Here is a 16,696-nt window from a genome sequence, read left to right as displayed (position 1 = left end):
TGTCTCTGTTGCATTCCAATCTCATTCTGTAGTCTCTACATACTGTGAAAGTCAGGCGATTCCCCTGAGAGACATTGGGAGCCATGCTTAGCAATATTCTCTGCGGGGTTTATCCTGCCACGCAGAGAGCTGCCTCCAGTGGTTTATGTCTCTGTGTATATATATATGTAAATACAAGGATGGGGAGGGAGGTGTTTTCAGAGAGATTTCTAGATCAATCACACACATGAACACACATGCACACACAATATTGGACATGTGTACGCAACCAATACATAATTCATCCACTGACAACGTATTACCTGCTGCGCAACAAGACACAGAGGAGTTATTGTAATTTCATGTTGCAGTCATCTCCAATGGAAACATGCGTTGATTGATAGTAAGTCCACTGATTGGCTTTGCAGTCAACCATGATGTGGAATAACTGCACTATGATATGCATGCACATGTGCACACGGAGATGATTTTAGTTATTAATGTCTACCAAATTGAAGCCAATGTTGAAACGTGTTTTTCTACTCTGATATTTTGTGGCGGCTGTCATAGCAGAAATGTTTCTGTTAGGTATGCTTTGTTACTATACTTACATTACTCACAAATTTGTCAAAAGTGCCAGCTCGTGTCAGCTCACGATCAGCAGACAGTAGACTCACTGCGGAGGAACGACATGTCTCTCTCTCATATTGAATTCACACAATACACTGACACTTGATTGCTGACATATTTCAGTTTAATCAGATCCACAGAGACAAATGAGACACAACAATTTGGCTTTAATATAAAACTTTTTTTGCGTCCTGTCATGACATTGTTTGCTTTGGGCCCCCTCTTACAATTGCAACATCTAAATAAAAGGCAGGTACAATCATGTTTTGTGTCTTTTTTCAACATATTCTCATTCTCAGCTATACTGCAAGGAAAAACACAGGACAACACACCCCTCCACCCACATGTCTTTGTCTTTATAATTCACTTTTATAGATATTTACAGTGCAGTTGTCTCTGCGAGATTACTTTGTTGTTAGTCTTGCTTTGCCAGACCTTCCTCCACAGTGTTGCGGAGGAGGGTCTGGCTAGTCCACACAGCATTCCGGGATGGGAGACAAACGTGCTCTGGTTTATTGGCATTTCTTTAAACCAATCACAATCGTCATGGGCGGCGCTAAGCTCCTCACGGAGCAGCTGCAAAATAGCCTCGGGAAGGAAGTTGTTTTAGTCATGGAGAGAAAACTCGCTAGCTGTCTCAATTTACCATGAAGAGATCTGAGGAGCAGTTAACCATATTCCTCATAAATCCACCGGAGTTTAAAATTCCAACACAAAGAAAGAGGAAGGAAATGGACATCAGCGAAAAGACATGCATCCGCCACCGGAGCAATCCCAGAAGTGGAACGCGGTGAATATAGACTACTCTGTTGTAAACGTGGTGCTTGTTTCAGAAAAAAATATTCATTCATTATGAAATGAAAAACCTTTCTGGCACATAAAATGAGTTTTTCTATTGTGTAGAAAATCACTTTATGTTCTGTGTTTGCCATATTCTACTGTATGATGTTATGAAATAATGTGAGGCTGTATGGATAATGATTGGAGCAGTATGATGATCATACTCTGGAGGTACTTCGGTTTATGTACAACACTAAAAATCACATCACATTAGCCAAATTGCTTTTCATCCAATAAACGATGAATTTTCTGCATTAAGACAAATGAAGAATGCTAATTAAGTCTCCTAAATGCAGGTGCTATGGGCATATTTCTAATTACATATATACACTTAAATATTGTTCCACCCTATATTTCTCCATTGTTCATATACATTCAGTCAGGAAAATCTGTTTCAAAAGGCAAAGGATGGAGTTATTGTAGATAAAAAGGGAGGACGGAATGTGCATGAAAAGGTAGATTTGATGCCTGGTCAATCCAACTGATTTACTATAAATCCTATCATGGCTTCTTAGTATTTCCTCATTTGGCATTGGTCATTTAAAACCAAAATAACTTAAACATTATAGTCCATCCTCTGCCTCAACATTGCAAGCACTGCGTGATGAGAGTCAGTGATGTCCAGTGAATCTCTCAGTTCTTCTTTCATCTTGATATGAGAGACAAGACAGCTTGAGTCATGCTTGTTGAAGTCCACATTCAGTTTCATAAAAAAAAAAAACTGTACTGTGAACGTCCATTGCTGCAAACTTACAAACAACACAAGTGCAGCAGCAGTACAGATGGAAACGTGAGCAGGGTCGGTGGCGAAATGGCAGTTCTCCATGTACACACACACACGTTTCTTTTTAATTTATTTTATCATTCCTAATGTTTGAAGTCAATAAGTGCTTTTTCACTTAACGTCCCAAAACCAATCAATATTAATCTGCAGCTGGGCAGGTTAAAACGTCATGATCTGCGTGGGTTATTTGCTCGTTCTCTTTCCACTCAGGCTGTTTTGTTGGCGCATGATAAACACTGATCCGAAACATCGATAAGCACAAACAGTAAGAGTTTTCATGAAGATGCCTCAGAGCAAGTTGTCTTCATACATTAGTCTCCTCTCCGTCCAGAGGGGATGTGCGGCACTGCACCTTCTCCTCCAGACACGCGTCCTCTGTGGTAGTGGTCACATTACTGCCAGTGCCTCGGTGTGGCAGGAAAGAGAACTGCAGGGTGTGTCTACTCCTGGCGGGCCCGCCTTTCCTTGTCCCGTTGCTGTAGGAGACGACTAGTCGGCGGTTGTCCTCCAGTGCGGCGGAGCACGAGGGGTCTCTGTCAGCCTTGTTGAGGCGAGGTGAGTCACCGCTGGGATCACTGGCATTGTTGTCATGGAGATAGGGCAGATTGCCAGTGGCAATGCTGCCGCTCTTGATGTGCGGAGTGTGGCTGTGGGTGTGGCGGTACTCCTCATCGATGTCCTTACCTAGCTTCCACCTCTTCCACTTTTTTAGCATCTCTGACTGCACCTGAGGGGCAGAGAGAGAGAGAGCAGATAGAGGACAGACACATGAAGATTTGTGATGAAGATTAAATAAGACGCTGAGCACTTCATGAGATGGACTTGCTCTCTTGCCAAAGACTATGGATATATGGACAGATGGATGATGTTGTGTCTGTCCCACTTTGTAAACAAAAATATAGAGTAGAACTTGAACAAAGATGGAGCTTTACACAATATAAAAGGTCCGATAAAGGCTGGCAACAGGAACACTGATGATGAAAAATGTCTTATTTATTGTCTCTACAAAAGGAAAGGAAGGAACTGCAGCAAAGACAGATATTAAATTAAGGTGGTGTTTGAAATGAAAGCACATCTGTCTCACCTCTTTGTTGACAAAGCAGTACAGGATGGCAACCAGCAAGCCCTGAAAAAGAAAGTGGAATCTTCATTATAGACTGAAATTCATTATAAAGCAGGTCAAGGTGTTATATAAATACTGGGAAATTATCAAAACTCACATCCACAGAGATATTTACACAGCCCGTGTTTAGAAACAGTGCCTTTAAACAAGCCGTCAGGACTTCCGTATGTTGTTATGTCACAACTAAGACAGGAACCTGCTGTAAACCAGTTTTGAAACTGAGTCAGGCCCGTTTATTGTAACTTAGTTGTTGCTTTTAAATTTTCCTGTATAATAAATGAAATGAAATGAAAACTACTATATAGCATATAACTATACTAAATGATCACGTGCAGTGTATTCCCCATCTGCAATGACGGTGCAAAAATGCAGAGAGTGCAGATGTGGAAGACCTGGAAACGTTGACCAATCAGAGCAGACTGGGCATTTTTTGTAGGGGGGCTTGAAGAGACAGGTACTGTAAACAGGCATACAGACAGTATGAGAAAAATAATGTTTTTTGAACATTAAAGCATGTAAACATGTTCTAGAAGAAACCCAAAATACGAGTATAAACTAACAAAATATGAGAGCTTTAAAGGACACAGCTCTAAATATATTTTCATTTGTTAATATTATCAACATATATAAATTAGGGCTGTCAAAATAACACGTTCATTTTGATTAATTAATCTGAGAACAAATAACGCAATAAAAAATAACGCAGATTAATCAATTCCATATTGACGTTTGACCCGGAGCCGTTCTAACCACCATTGGACTGTAAAATGAAGGAGGGAGACAAGAATGTTCTGCCTGGATTATTAATTGGAACATTTACTTGTAAAAATCTTCTTCCTGCCAACCCTGGCTACCGAAATCTGGTGCCACTGATATGTCTGCTCTTCTCTCTGATGCTCTGAAACACAAACACCGCTGAATATGACGCTAGTTAACACTATACTCGACAGCAGCTAACGTTAGCCTACCGCTAGCTAGTAGCTGGATTAAACACGGTTAAAATGCTGACAGCTAACGCTAAACGGTGTAAAGTTTGACTGTGTTTTACTGTAGAGGATTCAACACCGGTATGTAACAATCTGCAGCTGTCCAGAAAAACAACACAGAAGAGGTGTGTTCAATGAAACTGGTAAACTACAGCCTCATGGTGCATTTTAAGTTATTGTAAATGTCCTTTTCCCATCTGATGGTTCAACAGCAATTTACTAGTGAAATATGTTATTGTTATACATTATTATTAAATCATTTCATTTTGACCATATGGCCTTAGCAATAAACAAGCCGTTCTTTAATGCCACCAACTGTTGTTTAGTACTCTTTTTTTTTTCTTCTTTTTTTACTTTCTTAAAACGTATCAGTTCAAGCACCGTTAATTATGTATGCGATTCATTTCGATTAATTAATCACAGAGTATGTAATTAATTAGATTACATTTTTTAATCGATTGACAGCCCTAATATAAATATAACTTACAACCTTTGTGTCACAGAACTCCATTGAAAAAGCAGGTAATTAAAAACATGTGAAAGAGCTGTACCATATTCCCCACTATGAAGTTATGTTATTTGTCATCCAGTGCATCAGTATGGGTCCTTTATACCTGTATGAGTTCTTTGGCACAAAGGCAGGCTACACAAGCAATGCTTAGTAGTACTTTGTAAGATAAATGGATTGCTAGTTTAGGTCACAACTGATCTTCTGGTGGCGGTAACACGCCAAAGGCAGCAATGTGCCAACAAAGGCAGGGAAGAAAAAGACTGGTAGCAAGTAAACATGGATGGAAACAATTGAGGTTTCACATTTTTCAAAACAACTGGCTTTGCAGATGTTTTATGATGAGGGACATATGTGTTAGACCTCCAGGATACACAAAGTGCATTTTGGTGAGTGACACTGGATGGTTTACAAGGAAAACTCCACAGGAGACCTTTAAATATGAATAGGTTACTGTTCATTCATCCATTTGTACATTGGTTTACTCCAGGTCCATGTATTACTCATTCTCAACGTAAAACCTTTTACAAAAGAAGAATATGAAATGGATAAGTACATTTTAACACTAAATAAGGAGAAATTTCTTTTTAATGTAAAATATTTCTTATAAATAAATCAAAAGAAATACTCATTAGAGTCAAAATAGCTTTTAAAGAAACAACAAAAGGCTTACAATTGTTCATGTATGCCTCAGAAAAGAAAAGATAGAGGCATAAAGAGAAAAATACACGGAGAAACATACTAATGATGGAATGTTTGAGGATGTACGTGTAAATACAGTAAGATGAATGTTAAGTTGAGCTCTTACCTGGAAAGAGTTGAACAGCAGGTCACAGAAGAGGCGAATGAGGCGCAGTATGGAGCCTTTAGGGACAGACTCGTCAATGACGAAGGTGAAGAGGATGGCGTGAATCCCGAGCAGAGGAATGAGAGTCAGAGTGGATTTTGCTAATCTGAACCAGAGGAGGAATATTACAAGAAAGAAGAAAGGTTATCCGCTGCTCATTTTAGTTACGACCTTTATCAGGTAAGATTCCAGATACCAGTTAAGTCTCACCTGAACTTGTAGTCAGTGTATCTCATCTGATGAGCTCTGAGTTTAGACATCAGGATTTTGATAATTCGTATGAATATGAAGAAGTTAATCTAAAATGTAGAAGAGAGGGGGAGTTAAATGATCTAAAAAAATGTGCATAATATATTCTGTAGATTTTTGGATGACATAATATGTAAGACAGAGACTCCCGAAAATGCCTTTCTGTGCCCTGTGGGATTTGAACACACACACACACACACACACACACACACACACACACACACACACACACACACACACACACACACACACACACACACACACACACAGAGTGATCTAGTGCAGACCCAATGACAGAGAACATTCATTATTACAACACTGAAGTTATTAACAAATATTAGTTACCAAATTTGGTAACGTGTGTATGTTGTCTTGACAGATGTGTTTGTGTGAATGTGTGTGTGTGTTTGAGTGCACACAAATGCAGTTTATTTAGGTGTGAATATGTGTGGACAATAGTTGAACTGCAGGGTTGTGTTTGGGATTGCTGGAGGATGACATATAAAGTTATACAACTGGACAGCAACTATTTCAGAGATTAAGATAAAGAGATTTTTTCCACAAGGAACAAACTGTGCAACTTAAACAGTCTAGGAAATGTACGGGTTTCTGAATAATTCAGTGTGTCTTTGTGTGTGTGTGTGTGTGTGTGTGCGTGCGTGCATGCACACAAGTACGCTTTTGCATGAGGTCACAAAGATTACTACTGTTAGTGTTACTGTGCACTTGTAATCATAAGTGTTTCCATCCATAAAGTTGTTTGTATCCATGGGAACAAGAGGCAGGAAACACACACGAGGAATTCCACAACTTATTTCTGTGTGTGTGTGTGTGTGTGTGTGTGTGTGTGAGTGTGTGTCTGTGTTTGTAGAACACCGAAGATATTATAGAAACGATATGACATACAATTTAGGGTGTGAAATTTTCTCACTATTTTCACTATAATGAAGCTGTTACAAGTTTATTTTCATTCTTTAATCTTTTTAGTTTTATCTCCTCAGGCAACTGTTAGTAGAACAAGAAAAACATGTGCAAAAGAACCAAAGAACAGGAACTTCAAGCACATTATTGACTTAAATAGTAAACATACTATACAAAAAAATCTGTATTAAAATAAATGTTTCACAAAAAAGAGTGCATACTCCCAGCCCCTTTTTTCAGATTTATTTGTAAATGAATCAGTGACTTTTATCACTAGGGACAATTTTGGCTTTTTAACTTGTCGATCATTTTGGCTGTGTTAATAATCTTGTCTACATTTTGACAAAGGTGTGAGTATTTTTCTGAATTTTGGAAGTTCAACCTCAGCTTCTATAATAAGTCGATAATGACTGCATAGCCAATAGACAGTTAGACACTTAGGGACAAAAATGTCCTCATCATGCATTCTATTCAGGCTTTCCATCTACAACCCTGGCTTCAAAGTTTTAGTTTTTACTATTTTCCCCCAGATTGAGCCATTTTTTATGTTTGAAAATGGATACATTTGGCGTTGGTTAAATATTTAACTTAGTGAAAGTGGAAAATAATAATATATTATTATATGGCAGTTTTTTTTTACACAGACACTTTTGTCTAAGGACATCAGATCATCTTTTTTTTACAGGGATGCACAAGGGTTAATAGTGTGTTGGACTAAAATGTTTTGCTGTATCAGTGTATACTACACTGCAGTAAGAGCCTGAAAGAGTCACGTCACACTCCGTCTTCTCCTGGAGATCTAAAATTAGACAAAAACACTTGACTGAACATCTGGCTGATTTTCTTTTACTGCATAAAATCATAGTTAGATGCTACACTTGACTACACAGAGTGGCTTTCTGTCAACATCATCTAAATTACTCAGTGGGGAGAGATACTAATGTTGCAGATGTATAAAAAATGAAAAGGAGATTTTAAGGTGAATCAATATTTTCTACATATTTTCACACATGCACCCAAACACAAGCATTTGGTATCTTTCGCTTTCTCTATTCACAGCAACATCTGCAAAGACACAGTTGGGGAATGTCAGCTGCTGTGTGTGTGTGTGTGTGTGTGTGTGTGTGTGTGTGTGTGTGTGTGTGTGTGTGTGTGTGTGTGTGTGTGTGTGTGTGTGTGTGTGTGTGTGTGTGTGTGTGTTATGTGCATCTGTAGCTCGATCACATGCCAGCACAGTCTGGACTTGAATTTCCTTCATTAAATGGTTCAATTGTAGACTGCCAGACAGAGAATATGCGAGTAAGAGACAAACAGACAGACACAGACAGCCTTACCAGATAAGCAAACAGTATAGGAGAACGGATGATCCACCAATATCCCATGTTAATATTCCTCTCCCAGCACCTACACACACACACACACACACACACACACACACACACACACACACACACACACACACACACACACACACACATTTTACATTCTAACTTATTTCTGTTATACTTTGGATTTTAATCTTTTAGCTGTATCCAAAGAATCATCACACAGTCATACACTATGTTATGAATGCACAGATAAAAGCTGTTACATCTAAATTGCCTTTCATTTGATGTGACCTCATAAAAAGCAACTTACTCCTCGTTCTCATACAGATATTTCACTGTGATCCACGGCAACACAAATATGAGTGGTGCACCTGAGAATGACAAAGGTAAAACAAGAAAGTGAACAGAGTCAAACTTTTTAGGACATAAAGTTGTCATTTTACCGGATTAGCGATGACATCATAGATGCTGTGCTCCTGGTACATCAGTCACTCCAATACTTAATTACATTAATTATTTGCACTGCATATATTCTTTAACCAAGTGATCATGTTGACATGATTTTTTTGTATTATTTAGCATTATTTATGATGATGACTTTAAAATCTCATTATCTCAAGACAAAATATCTATTCTCCTCTAACACGATGATGACTTGATATGAAAATGCTTGCTGCGTATGCAAAGCAGAATCTAATCCGTTCATGAACCTGGTCTCTTCTGCGGACTTGAACTGTCCTTTCGGGCTACAATGACTCACTAACATCCAATGTACAATCCAGTTAATAGTTGTGGCAAGACCATGATTTGTTATCTCCGCTCAGTGAAGCATGAGGAAAACAATGTTTAAAATCTCAAGATAACTATATAATTAAATTGCTACATCAGAATAACAATCTGAAAACTTAATATGAGCATAAGTCATTCTTTATTTAGAGACAGATGTTTTCAAGAAAGCAGATCTGAAATGATAAACCAAAGTGGCTCTGGGCTGATTGTTTTTTGAATTTTGTGCCCTTAAGGATTTATACATTTTGGAATTGTGCAAGTTACAAATAAATGTTACCTTCGCCATCTCCCACTGTTCCTGTCTCTACAATTGCCTGTCCAAACAGCTGCTCTGTATTTTATCATTAATCTGCATGTATGTACATACCTGTTAACCATATCTGAACTGCTTGACAGATGCATGTTTGTTACTAACAATTGATTTTGGGTCAGAATGCTGTTTACTCTTCTCACTAAACTGACCAATATTTGTCTGATAGAAAAGCACACAACTACAGATTCTGTAATAAGTGGAACATCATTACGATGCGATTGTCAGTCACTGTGTGAGAGTTGTGGTTCTTACCCCAGCCAATGGCCAGGTAAATGTAGAAGTACTTCCTCTCACTGAAGACGGTGATGACTAGCAGGCTGTGCAGGTAGATGCCCTCCACCAACAGCCAATAGTTATTGGCCATCACGCTGTACTGCATCATCACCATGGCACCACGGCACCACATAACAGCCTGAGACACAAAAATATGACGAAGGTGTTGGAGATACAAACAATAGGCCAAGGTGATACATTTTGTTCTGATACAAAAATCGAAAATGTCTTAAAGGAGAATTCCGGTCGATTTCAACACGTAGCTCTGTTGTTTATAAATTTGGAGTGCTGTCAGTAGCGGGAAAAATGAAAACAATCTGTGTTGCCTACACCGTGTTATCCTCCTGCTAGCTTTAGCACCCAGGAGAATGAAACTCTAAAACATGCTTTTAACCTCTTAACATGTTCGAAATGTCATCGCAAGTGCCTACCCATGTGAAGTGATTCCTTCCGAGTGAACACAGTGAATCTGACTGCAGTAGATGTGAAAGAAATGCATAAAAGTTGTAATAATTCAGCTCTGTTTAGTTCCGGTGTTGAGACGGCAAGACGAGTGCTTCAGGACCGTCTACAAACTACAACACCGAAAAGAGATATACAAGCATATGTTTATTTTTTTTAAAAGTAAGTGCTGTAGTACAACTAGCAGGAGACAAGTTATAATTGAGGTAAGTTTGGAGACACTACATTATTTAATCATTAAATTAATAAATATTTTTGTTGTATCTCTTTTCGGTGTTGTAGTTTGTAGCTGGTCCCTAAGTCTTGCCGTCTCAACACCGGAACTAAACAGAACTGAATTATTGCAACTTTTAGGCATTTCTTTCACATCTACTGCAATCAGATTCACTTTGTTCACTCGGAAGGAATCACTTCACATGGGTAGGCGCTTGTAATGACATTTCGAACATGTTAAGAGGCTAAAAGCACGTTTAAAGTTTGCCCGGTTTCATTCTCCTGGGTGCTAACGCTAGCAGGATAACACGGTGTAGGCAACACAGATTGTTTTCATTTTTCCCGCTACTGACAGCACTCCAAATTTACAAACAACAGAGCTACGTGTTGAAATCGACCGGAATTCTCCTTTAAACCAGATCTCCAAAGGAGTCACAAGTATTCTGCTTTCAGCTCAGTTAAATTGACTCTGCGTTAGGCTTCAGCACAATACAATGCTCAGCAGTTCAGAGGACAAGGACAGCTGTCCTTCACATGAACTTTTTGATTCTGGCATCCACATATATTTCTTTCTTTGTTCACAATCCTTAATAGCAGTTAAGGTTTGCCATAGAAAAATACAGATATTCAAGAAATATGGAGTATAGTCTTTAAATGTGTCGCAACCCTCTGTCTCATTATTGTTATTTTCATATGCACTTTTCTGCATTTACAATTTATGTAAGGAAGGGAGTGGCAGTTGAGGTAGTGTATTGGATTATCTGTTTCCTCTTATACAAGGAGTCACTTTGATACTTTATTATTTTAACATGTAATGAAATGTTTGCAGTGATTGTGGTGTGTTTGCTCTGACCGGTATGTTGACCCAGGCTTGTGTCTGGGTGTCACTGCTGCTCCTGGGGTCCAGTGTGAGGGTCAGCAGGGCGTCTTTGACCAGGATGGACACGGCTCTCAGGATGAAGGAGGAAAACAGGTTCATGTGGATGTTGTTCCTCATACAGTGGAGCTTCCTGGTGCAGAGGTGACAGTGTGTGATGGTTTTTGACTTGTATGTGTTCTATTCACTACTTTGCATGCAGGAACATGACTAAAAAATGTTTTCCAATCCTTGCATTTTTTTTGTCTTGCTTTCTTTTTTCTTTAAAATGTGTTCCTTACTTGATTGTCTCCTTCCTTCCTTTTGCTTTTTGTTTCCTTCTCCCTTTTCCCCACTTTTTTTCCACCTTTCATGCATAGCTTCTTTTTATCTTTCTGTCTGTTCTTAATTCTCGTATTGACCCCCTTCCTTCTTATCTTCTTCCTTTCTTTATTTATCCCTTCCTGCCCTCCTTCTTTCCCTAGTTTCCCTCTTTTACATCGTTCTTCTCCCTTCATTTATTTTCATTCTTCTATCATTTCTTCCTCCTTTCTTCCTTCCTTACTTTTATTATCTTTTCCTCATTTCATTCATCACTATTTTTTTGATTCTCTGTTACTCTTTCCCACTGTCATCCCATTCATTCTCCTTTCCTCCTTTCTTCTTGCTACCCTCAGTTCTCTTTCCTGTTTCTTATTCTTCCTTCTTTTTCTTTCATTCCTCTTTCTCTGCCGCCCACCATTTACTCCTTGTACATGTTGTACCTGAAGGTGATGAGGATTCCCAGGGCCAGTAGCAGAGCTCCAAGGGAGAGCGAGTAGCCCACTGTATACATGATCCTTAACTGACTGAGGATGCGGCCATACTGGTGCTGCAGAACCAACATGAGGGACTGAGTCAGTTACTTCCATGCATTGCCTTCATACACATCTACCCACCCATCCACCCACACACTAAGAGACTAAACAGATTAAACGTCGCACAAAAAAGTTCCTAAACAGTATTGAACAGATAGGAGGATTTTCACACGCTGAGTCACCACTCCGAGCAGCTTTCAAACATGGGAACTGTTATCTCACAAGTCAGGGCTGACCCCCCCACACACACAAACACACTGTCATGTATACACACACCTCACCAGGGTCGTCCTCACATTCGCTGGTATTCTTTGGCGCCCACTGACCATCTTCACTGCAGACTCTGTAGACCACACCCTGCTGAACTGTTCACGCAGAGGCACAGATTATGAGATTGTATATTAGGATGGCATGTGGCATGGCTCTAACTGTCCAGATACCATATATACACAAATCTCAATCTACACACAACAATACAGTGAGTAATCATATTCCATTTTGCTACAGTTTCCAGGTTGAAACAGTGAGCAACGGGCTTTAAAGGTACGTTTTCTCTCGTTTGGTGGGTGTGTCAGAGGTGTTAAAAAGGCAGTGCGCTTGCAAACACAACAGGACAGCAACGTTTCAGTTTAAATAAACATTTTGCTACGCTTTGCCGCGGCTGAATGTACCCTTGCACTGTTTTGTTAGGTGTGCTTGTTTATGTTAGTTTGCTGCCTACAAAATGGAAGTATCCCCACCTTTTTCTGTATAGTTTTCACCCCAGAAAAGTCTCAGAAAGCTCCACAGGACAGGTGTGCTGCTCCCTGAGACAGTGGGAAGTTTTGATACCACTCTTAAATTGATAGTACATTTAGAGTGATAGCTGACTAATGACTGACTAATATGTGGCCTTCACACACAATAAATGCATCATCCACTCACTGAAACCATGGTACACACTATTCAGTACAGCATTCATCCAACAGACGGTTTCTTTCATCCCACTGAATGGCAAGGACATATAAAGTATTAAGCGCTGCATTGCCATTACAAAGCATTTTCCATTTACTCCACAATGACTTTAACGAAGCAATCTTCAAAAAAGCTCTTTCTCTGAAGTTTTACTCTCACATCATGTCTCTGGATGGGTCTTGCATTTCTCAAACAAACTGACGTCAGTGCTTCAACTCAACAAGTGGGACGAGGCCTACCTACAGTAGCAGTTTAGAAAAAGTCTAATATCCAGTACTGTACTTCTCATGAAGGTGTGTTAGAGAGGAGCTCTAATTTGAAATAAAGGGAGAGTTTCTGCACACAGCTTTGGGAAGTTATATCTATACTTACCGTTTACATTTCCGACATTGTGCGTATTTGTTTTTTGCATCTTACTGATAATCTTTATTGTTTAGATTTTGTTCAGTTGCACTCCATATATTTGCAATCTTTCCCACTTTGTACTGTTACTGCTACACAACAAGTTCTCCCTGGGATAAATACAGTTTATCTCATCTTATCATAACACACACCTTTATGGTACCATGGCAGGAACCATGGGCAGGAGACATTGACAGTGGTTCCTGGGAGTCCATCAGGCCAGCAGGCGTACAGGTCAAAGGCCCTGTTACACACCAGCCCTGCAATAGAGATCAGATCTTTGAAATTCGGCTTTTGGCTTATAGTAGTTCAGGCTTCATTCTCCTGCATTCTCTTTCCTCCTCCTGGGAGGAGAGGGGCTCACCTTTGGTGGGGGGCGTGGCGTTGAGGTAGTCCAGGCACTGGTTTCTGTAGCTGCTCCACTGCTCCTTCACAAGCTCCAGGGAGTTAGTACAGGAGACCTGAAGAAGGACGAAACTTTCTGAAGCTTCATGTCACGTTTCAGCTACACCATCGCAGCCCCATCATGTAGATCAAAAACCCGTGCGTGTGTGTGTGTGCGTGTGTGTGTGAAAAAGAGAGCGAGGCCGTGAGTCGTACCTTTGTTGCAGAGCTGCAGAGCATAAGCAAGGCCAAGAGGAGACACACCTGGGACATCCCACTGATGCTGGGAGAATGGAGGTCAGTGGGGACCAAAACACAGAGGAGGTCTGACACATGAGGTGGTCTCAACCCTATCTCACTGTGTGACCTACACACACAATATGAAGGAGCTTGTTAGTGGGAACAAAGTGTGTGTCTGTGTGTTGGGGGGTGGTTTCAACTGCAACTGAAAGAGCAATGGATTGACAGTGAACAGACAAAACAAGCAACAATCAGTAATATAACGACAGCTTCCCTTTTTTACACTCACAACACACATGTGCTTACACACATCATAGCTTTAAGATGAAAACCATGTACCTCCACAATGCCAGCCAATAATGAACAAAGATCTTACAGTATTTGTGAGCTCATCCAATTGGTTTAATTACTGTAAGGCAAGATCCTACAGAAAAGCTCACTGGATGCCTCACAGCAATGAAAACACAACATTGTCATTTATACAAGTTAACTGTATACTTCACATATAGCAAATTTCTCTAAACATTTACTGTGAAATTGCAGCACAAAAGCATCAATCATGGGAGCGCAAGAGATGATTGGATAATGGGATAGTGGGTCAGAGGTGAAGAGAGTGTCTTCCTGGAGAAGAGATATGTCCTCTCAGTTACAGATATTTGTACAGTATGTGTGCGTTTGTCTGCACTTCGCCTCATGTCTAGAACACAGTATTATTATTTGGAATACCTGTTGAATGAAATCCACAACATTAAAGTCTATGAAATTGCTAGAATTGTGTGTGTGTGTGTGTGTGTGTGTGTGTGTGTGTGTGTGTGTGTGTGTGTGTGTGTGTGTGTGTGTGTGTGTGTGTGTGTGTGTTTGATGGCTGGTGCATTTTGTGAGGCACCAATTCACCGTTTTCATCCACGAAGTTGGAGAACAAAACAAAATCTGAAACGTTTCTGCAAAAAACACCTGGACAATGGAACCATTTTTGGCTAAAACGTTTCAAATTCCACTCTGTTCCAGTCTCTGTGCTTCTGTTGAAGTGCATCTGCTGCTGCTGCTGCTGCTGATGATCATGATGATGCATTTGCATCAAGCAATGTGTGTGAATGTGTTTCTGACCATGGTATTGACTTGCTGTACCTTAACAAAGATCTAAGTCAAACATCAGTAGCCTGTCATGGTATCACAGCACACATTCGGACTACACACAACAATACAGTAAGCTGCCGTTGTTTTCTCTCCCTGCTAAATACCTTTTACCTTGTAGTGTTACAGTACAGTAATAACCATCCTCAGATCACATGCAGCTCTTATCGACTGAGCAGCAAAGCCAAGAGCAGGACAGACAGACAGTTTACATGCTCCTACAGGCTACAGGCTACAGGCTCCTGTTTGGTACACAATCTGTAAGATTCATATTCTACATTTTTCTTATTCTCAACAAATCCCATAAAAAGAGCACAACCAACAATGGTTAGATTTAAGATTAAAGAAGTATTCTGTGTATCCAAAGCCTCTATTGTTGTCCAAAGTCACATCAGTGATCCATATTGCAGGACTAGTTTACATGTTCTTTCATTATGATGAACACAGGCACTGTAGTTAATTTAGAGTCAATCCCACATACACCACCCCTGCTGCTGTAAACACTTACTTGAGCATGTATTATTCAAGCATGTATTAATTGGCAGTTGAAAGTAGTCCCTAATAAATTCACTATTTACTTCAGTTTGAGTAACGTTTGGCAAGACCTACAGTGCCCAACTGTTTCAGCTAATTACTGAGCCTTTTTTTAAAAGTGACACTAAAAAAAATAAAAGTAGGAACTAATGGGCTTGGTGCTGAGAGCAACTACCAGGCTGGAAAAGACAGAGACTGACTGGCACACGACGAGGGTCGGTAAGTTCCGGGGGTGAGTATTTTTTTATAAACACTTAATTTCCTGCCTTCTGGTAAATTTGGCATTGGCATTTTTTTTTTTTTTATTTTTGATTTGACTAGTGCAGTGCCCATTTGGAGCGGGAGCCTGTTCGGAATGGGACAATTGTTTGCTTCCCAGTATTAATTTAAGTTTTCACAAAAAGCAGTTATAAAACGCTTGGTTCCCAGTATTGCTGCTTGCAGCATTGTTGGAGGGGGTGTTGGTTCAAAGCGTTCTCAAGAACAACTCATCCAATGGTAAATGGTAAATGTACTGCATTTATGTAAACCCTTTCTACCTTGCCCCACAAAGCGCTTTAAAATGTGCCTCTCATTCACCCATTCACATACACCGATGGTGGCAGAGCTACCATGCAAGGTGCTGGCCCACTACATGACACGCCCATAGGCTCGTCCCTGCTTTCAGTCAGAAGTGACAGGGAGAGGTCCTTATGAATAAAATAATCAATTCTTAGTCGGGTCCTTTTTGATCCAACATGTATTTTTGGGTTAAATAGGATCTTTGTAATCTGAAATTCAACCTCCTTCTTCGTCACATATAGAGATACTTGAATTTCATAGCTGGGCATATGAGAGTGTGGGTGTGTGTGTGTGGGTGTGTGTGTGTGTGTGTGTGTGTGTGTGTGTGTGAGAAGATGTGTGCCGCTGGCAGCGTCTGTGTGTCGGTTTTTAGTTAACCACAATGCTGAGAAGAGGTCAGCACATGATCTGAATCTGAAATGATATGAAACTGATAGCCTTATTGACCTCATGTGCAGCCTTTAGCAAATGCGCTGTAAATACATGATGCAAAAAGAAAAGCACACAAACCAAAAAAAAAGAATCGATG

General features: G+C 39.9%; 1 protein-coding gene across 1 annotated transcript in view; it reads right to left on the bottom strand.

The window, feature by feature from the left end:
• Positions 1-2,283: 2,283 nt before the first annotated feature.
• gcgrb (glucagon receptor b) overlaps positions 2,284-16,696 on the bottom strand; it is a 44,306-nt gene continuing 29,893 nt past the window's right edge. The window contains exons 2-14 of the mRNA XM_078278144.1: positions 13,915-14,065; positions 13,679-13,775; positions 13,467-13,574; positions 12,235-12,323; positions 11,866-11,972; positions 11,099-11,255; positions 9,550-9,709; positions 8,506-8,566; positions 8,202-8,271; positions 5,908-5,996; positions 5,659-5,803; positions 3,318-3,359; positions 2,284-2,960 (exon numbers count right to left, since the gene is read on the bottom strand). Coding sequence (XP_078134270.1) covers positions 2,538-2,960; positions 3,318-3,359; positions 5,659-5,803; positions 5,908-5,996; positions 8,202-8,271; positions 8,506-8,566; positions 9,550-9,709; positions 11,099-11,255; positions 11,866-11,972; positions 12,235-12,323; positions 13,467-13,574; positions 13,679-13,775; positions 13,915-13,971 — 1,605 coding nt within the window. The 5' untranslated portion in view covers positions 13,972-14,065 and the 3' untranslated portion in view covers positions 2,284-2,537. The remainder of the gene's footprint in view (positions 2,961-3,317; positions 3,360-5,658; positions 5,804-5,907; positions 5,997-8,201; positions 8,272-8,505; positions 8,567-9,549; positions 9,710-11,098; positions 11,256-11,865; positions 11,973-12,234; positions 12,324-13,466; positions 13,575-13,678; positions 13,776-13,914; positions 14,066-16,696) is intronic.

Source organism: Sander vitreus, chromosome 2 (genome assembly GCF_031162955.1).
Source record: "Sander vitreus isolate 19-12246 chromosome 2, sanVit1, whole genome shotgun sequence".
Taxonomy (NCBI): Eukaryota; Metazoa; Chordata; class Actinopteri; order Perciformes; family Percidae; genus Sander; species Sander vitreus.
Note: the sequence above shows the minus strand (reverse complement) of the source record. Positions and strands in the feature narration are given on the sequence as shown.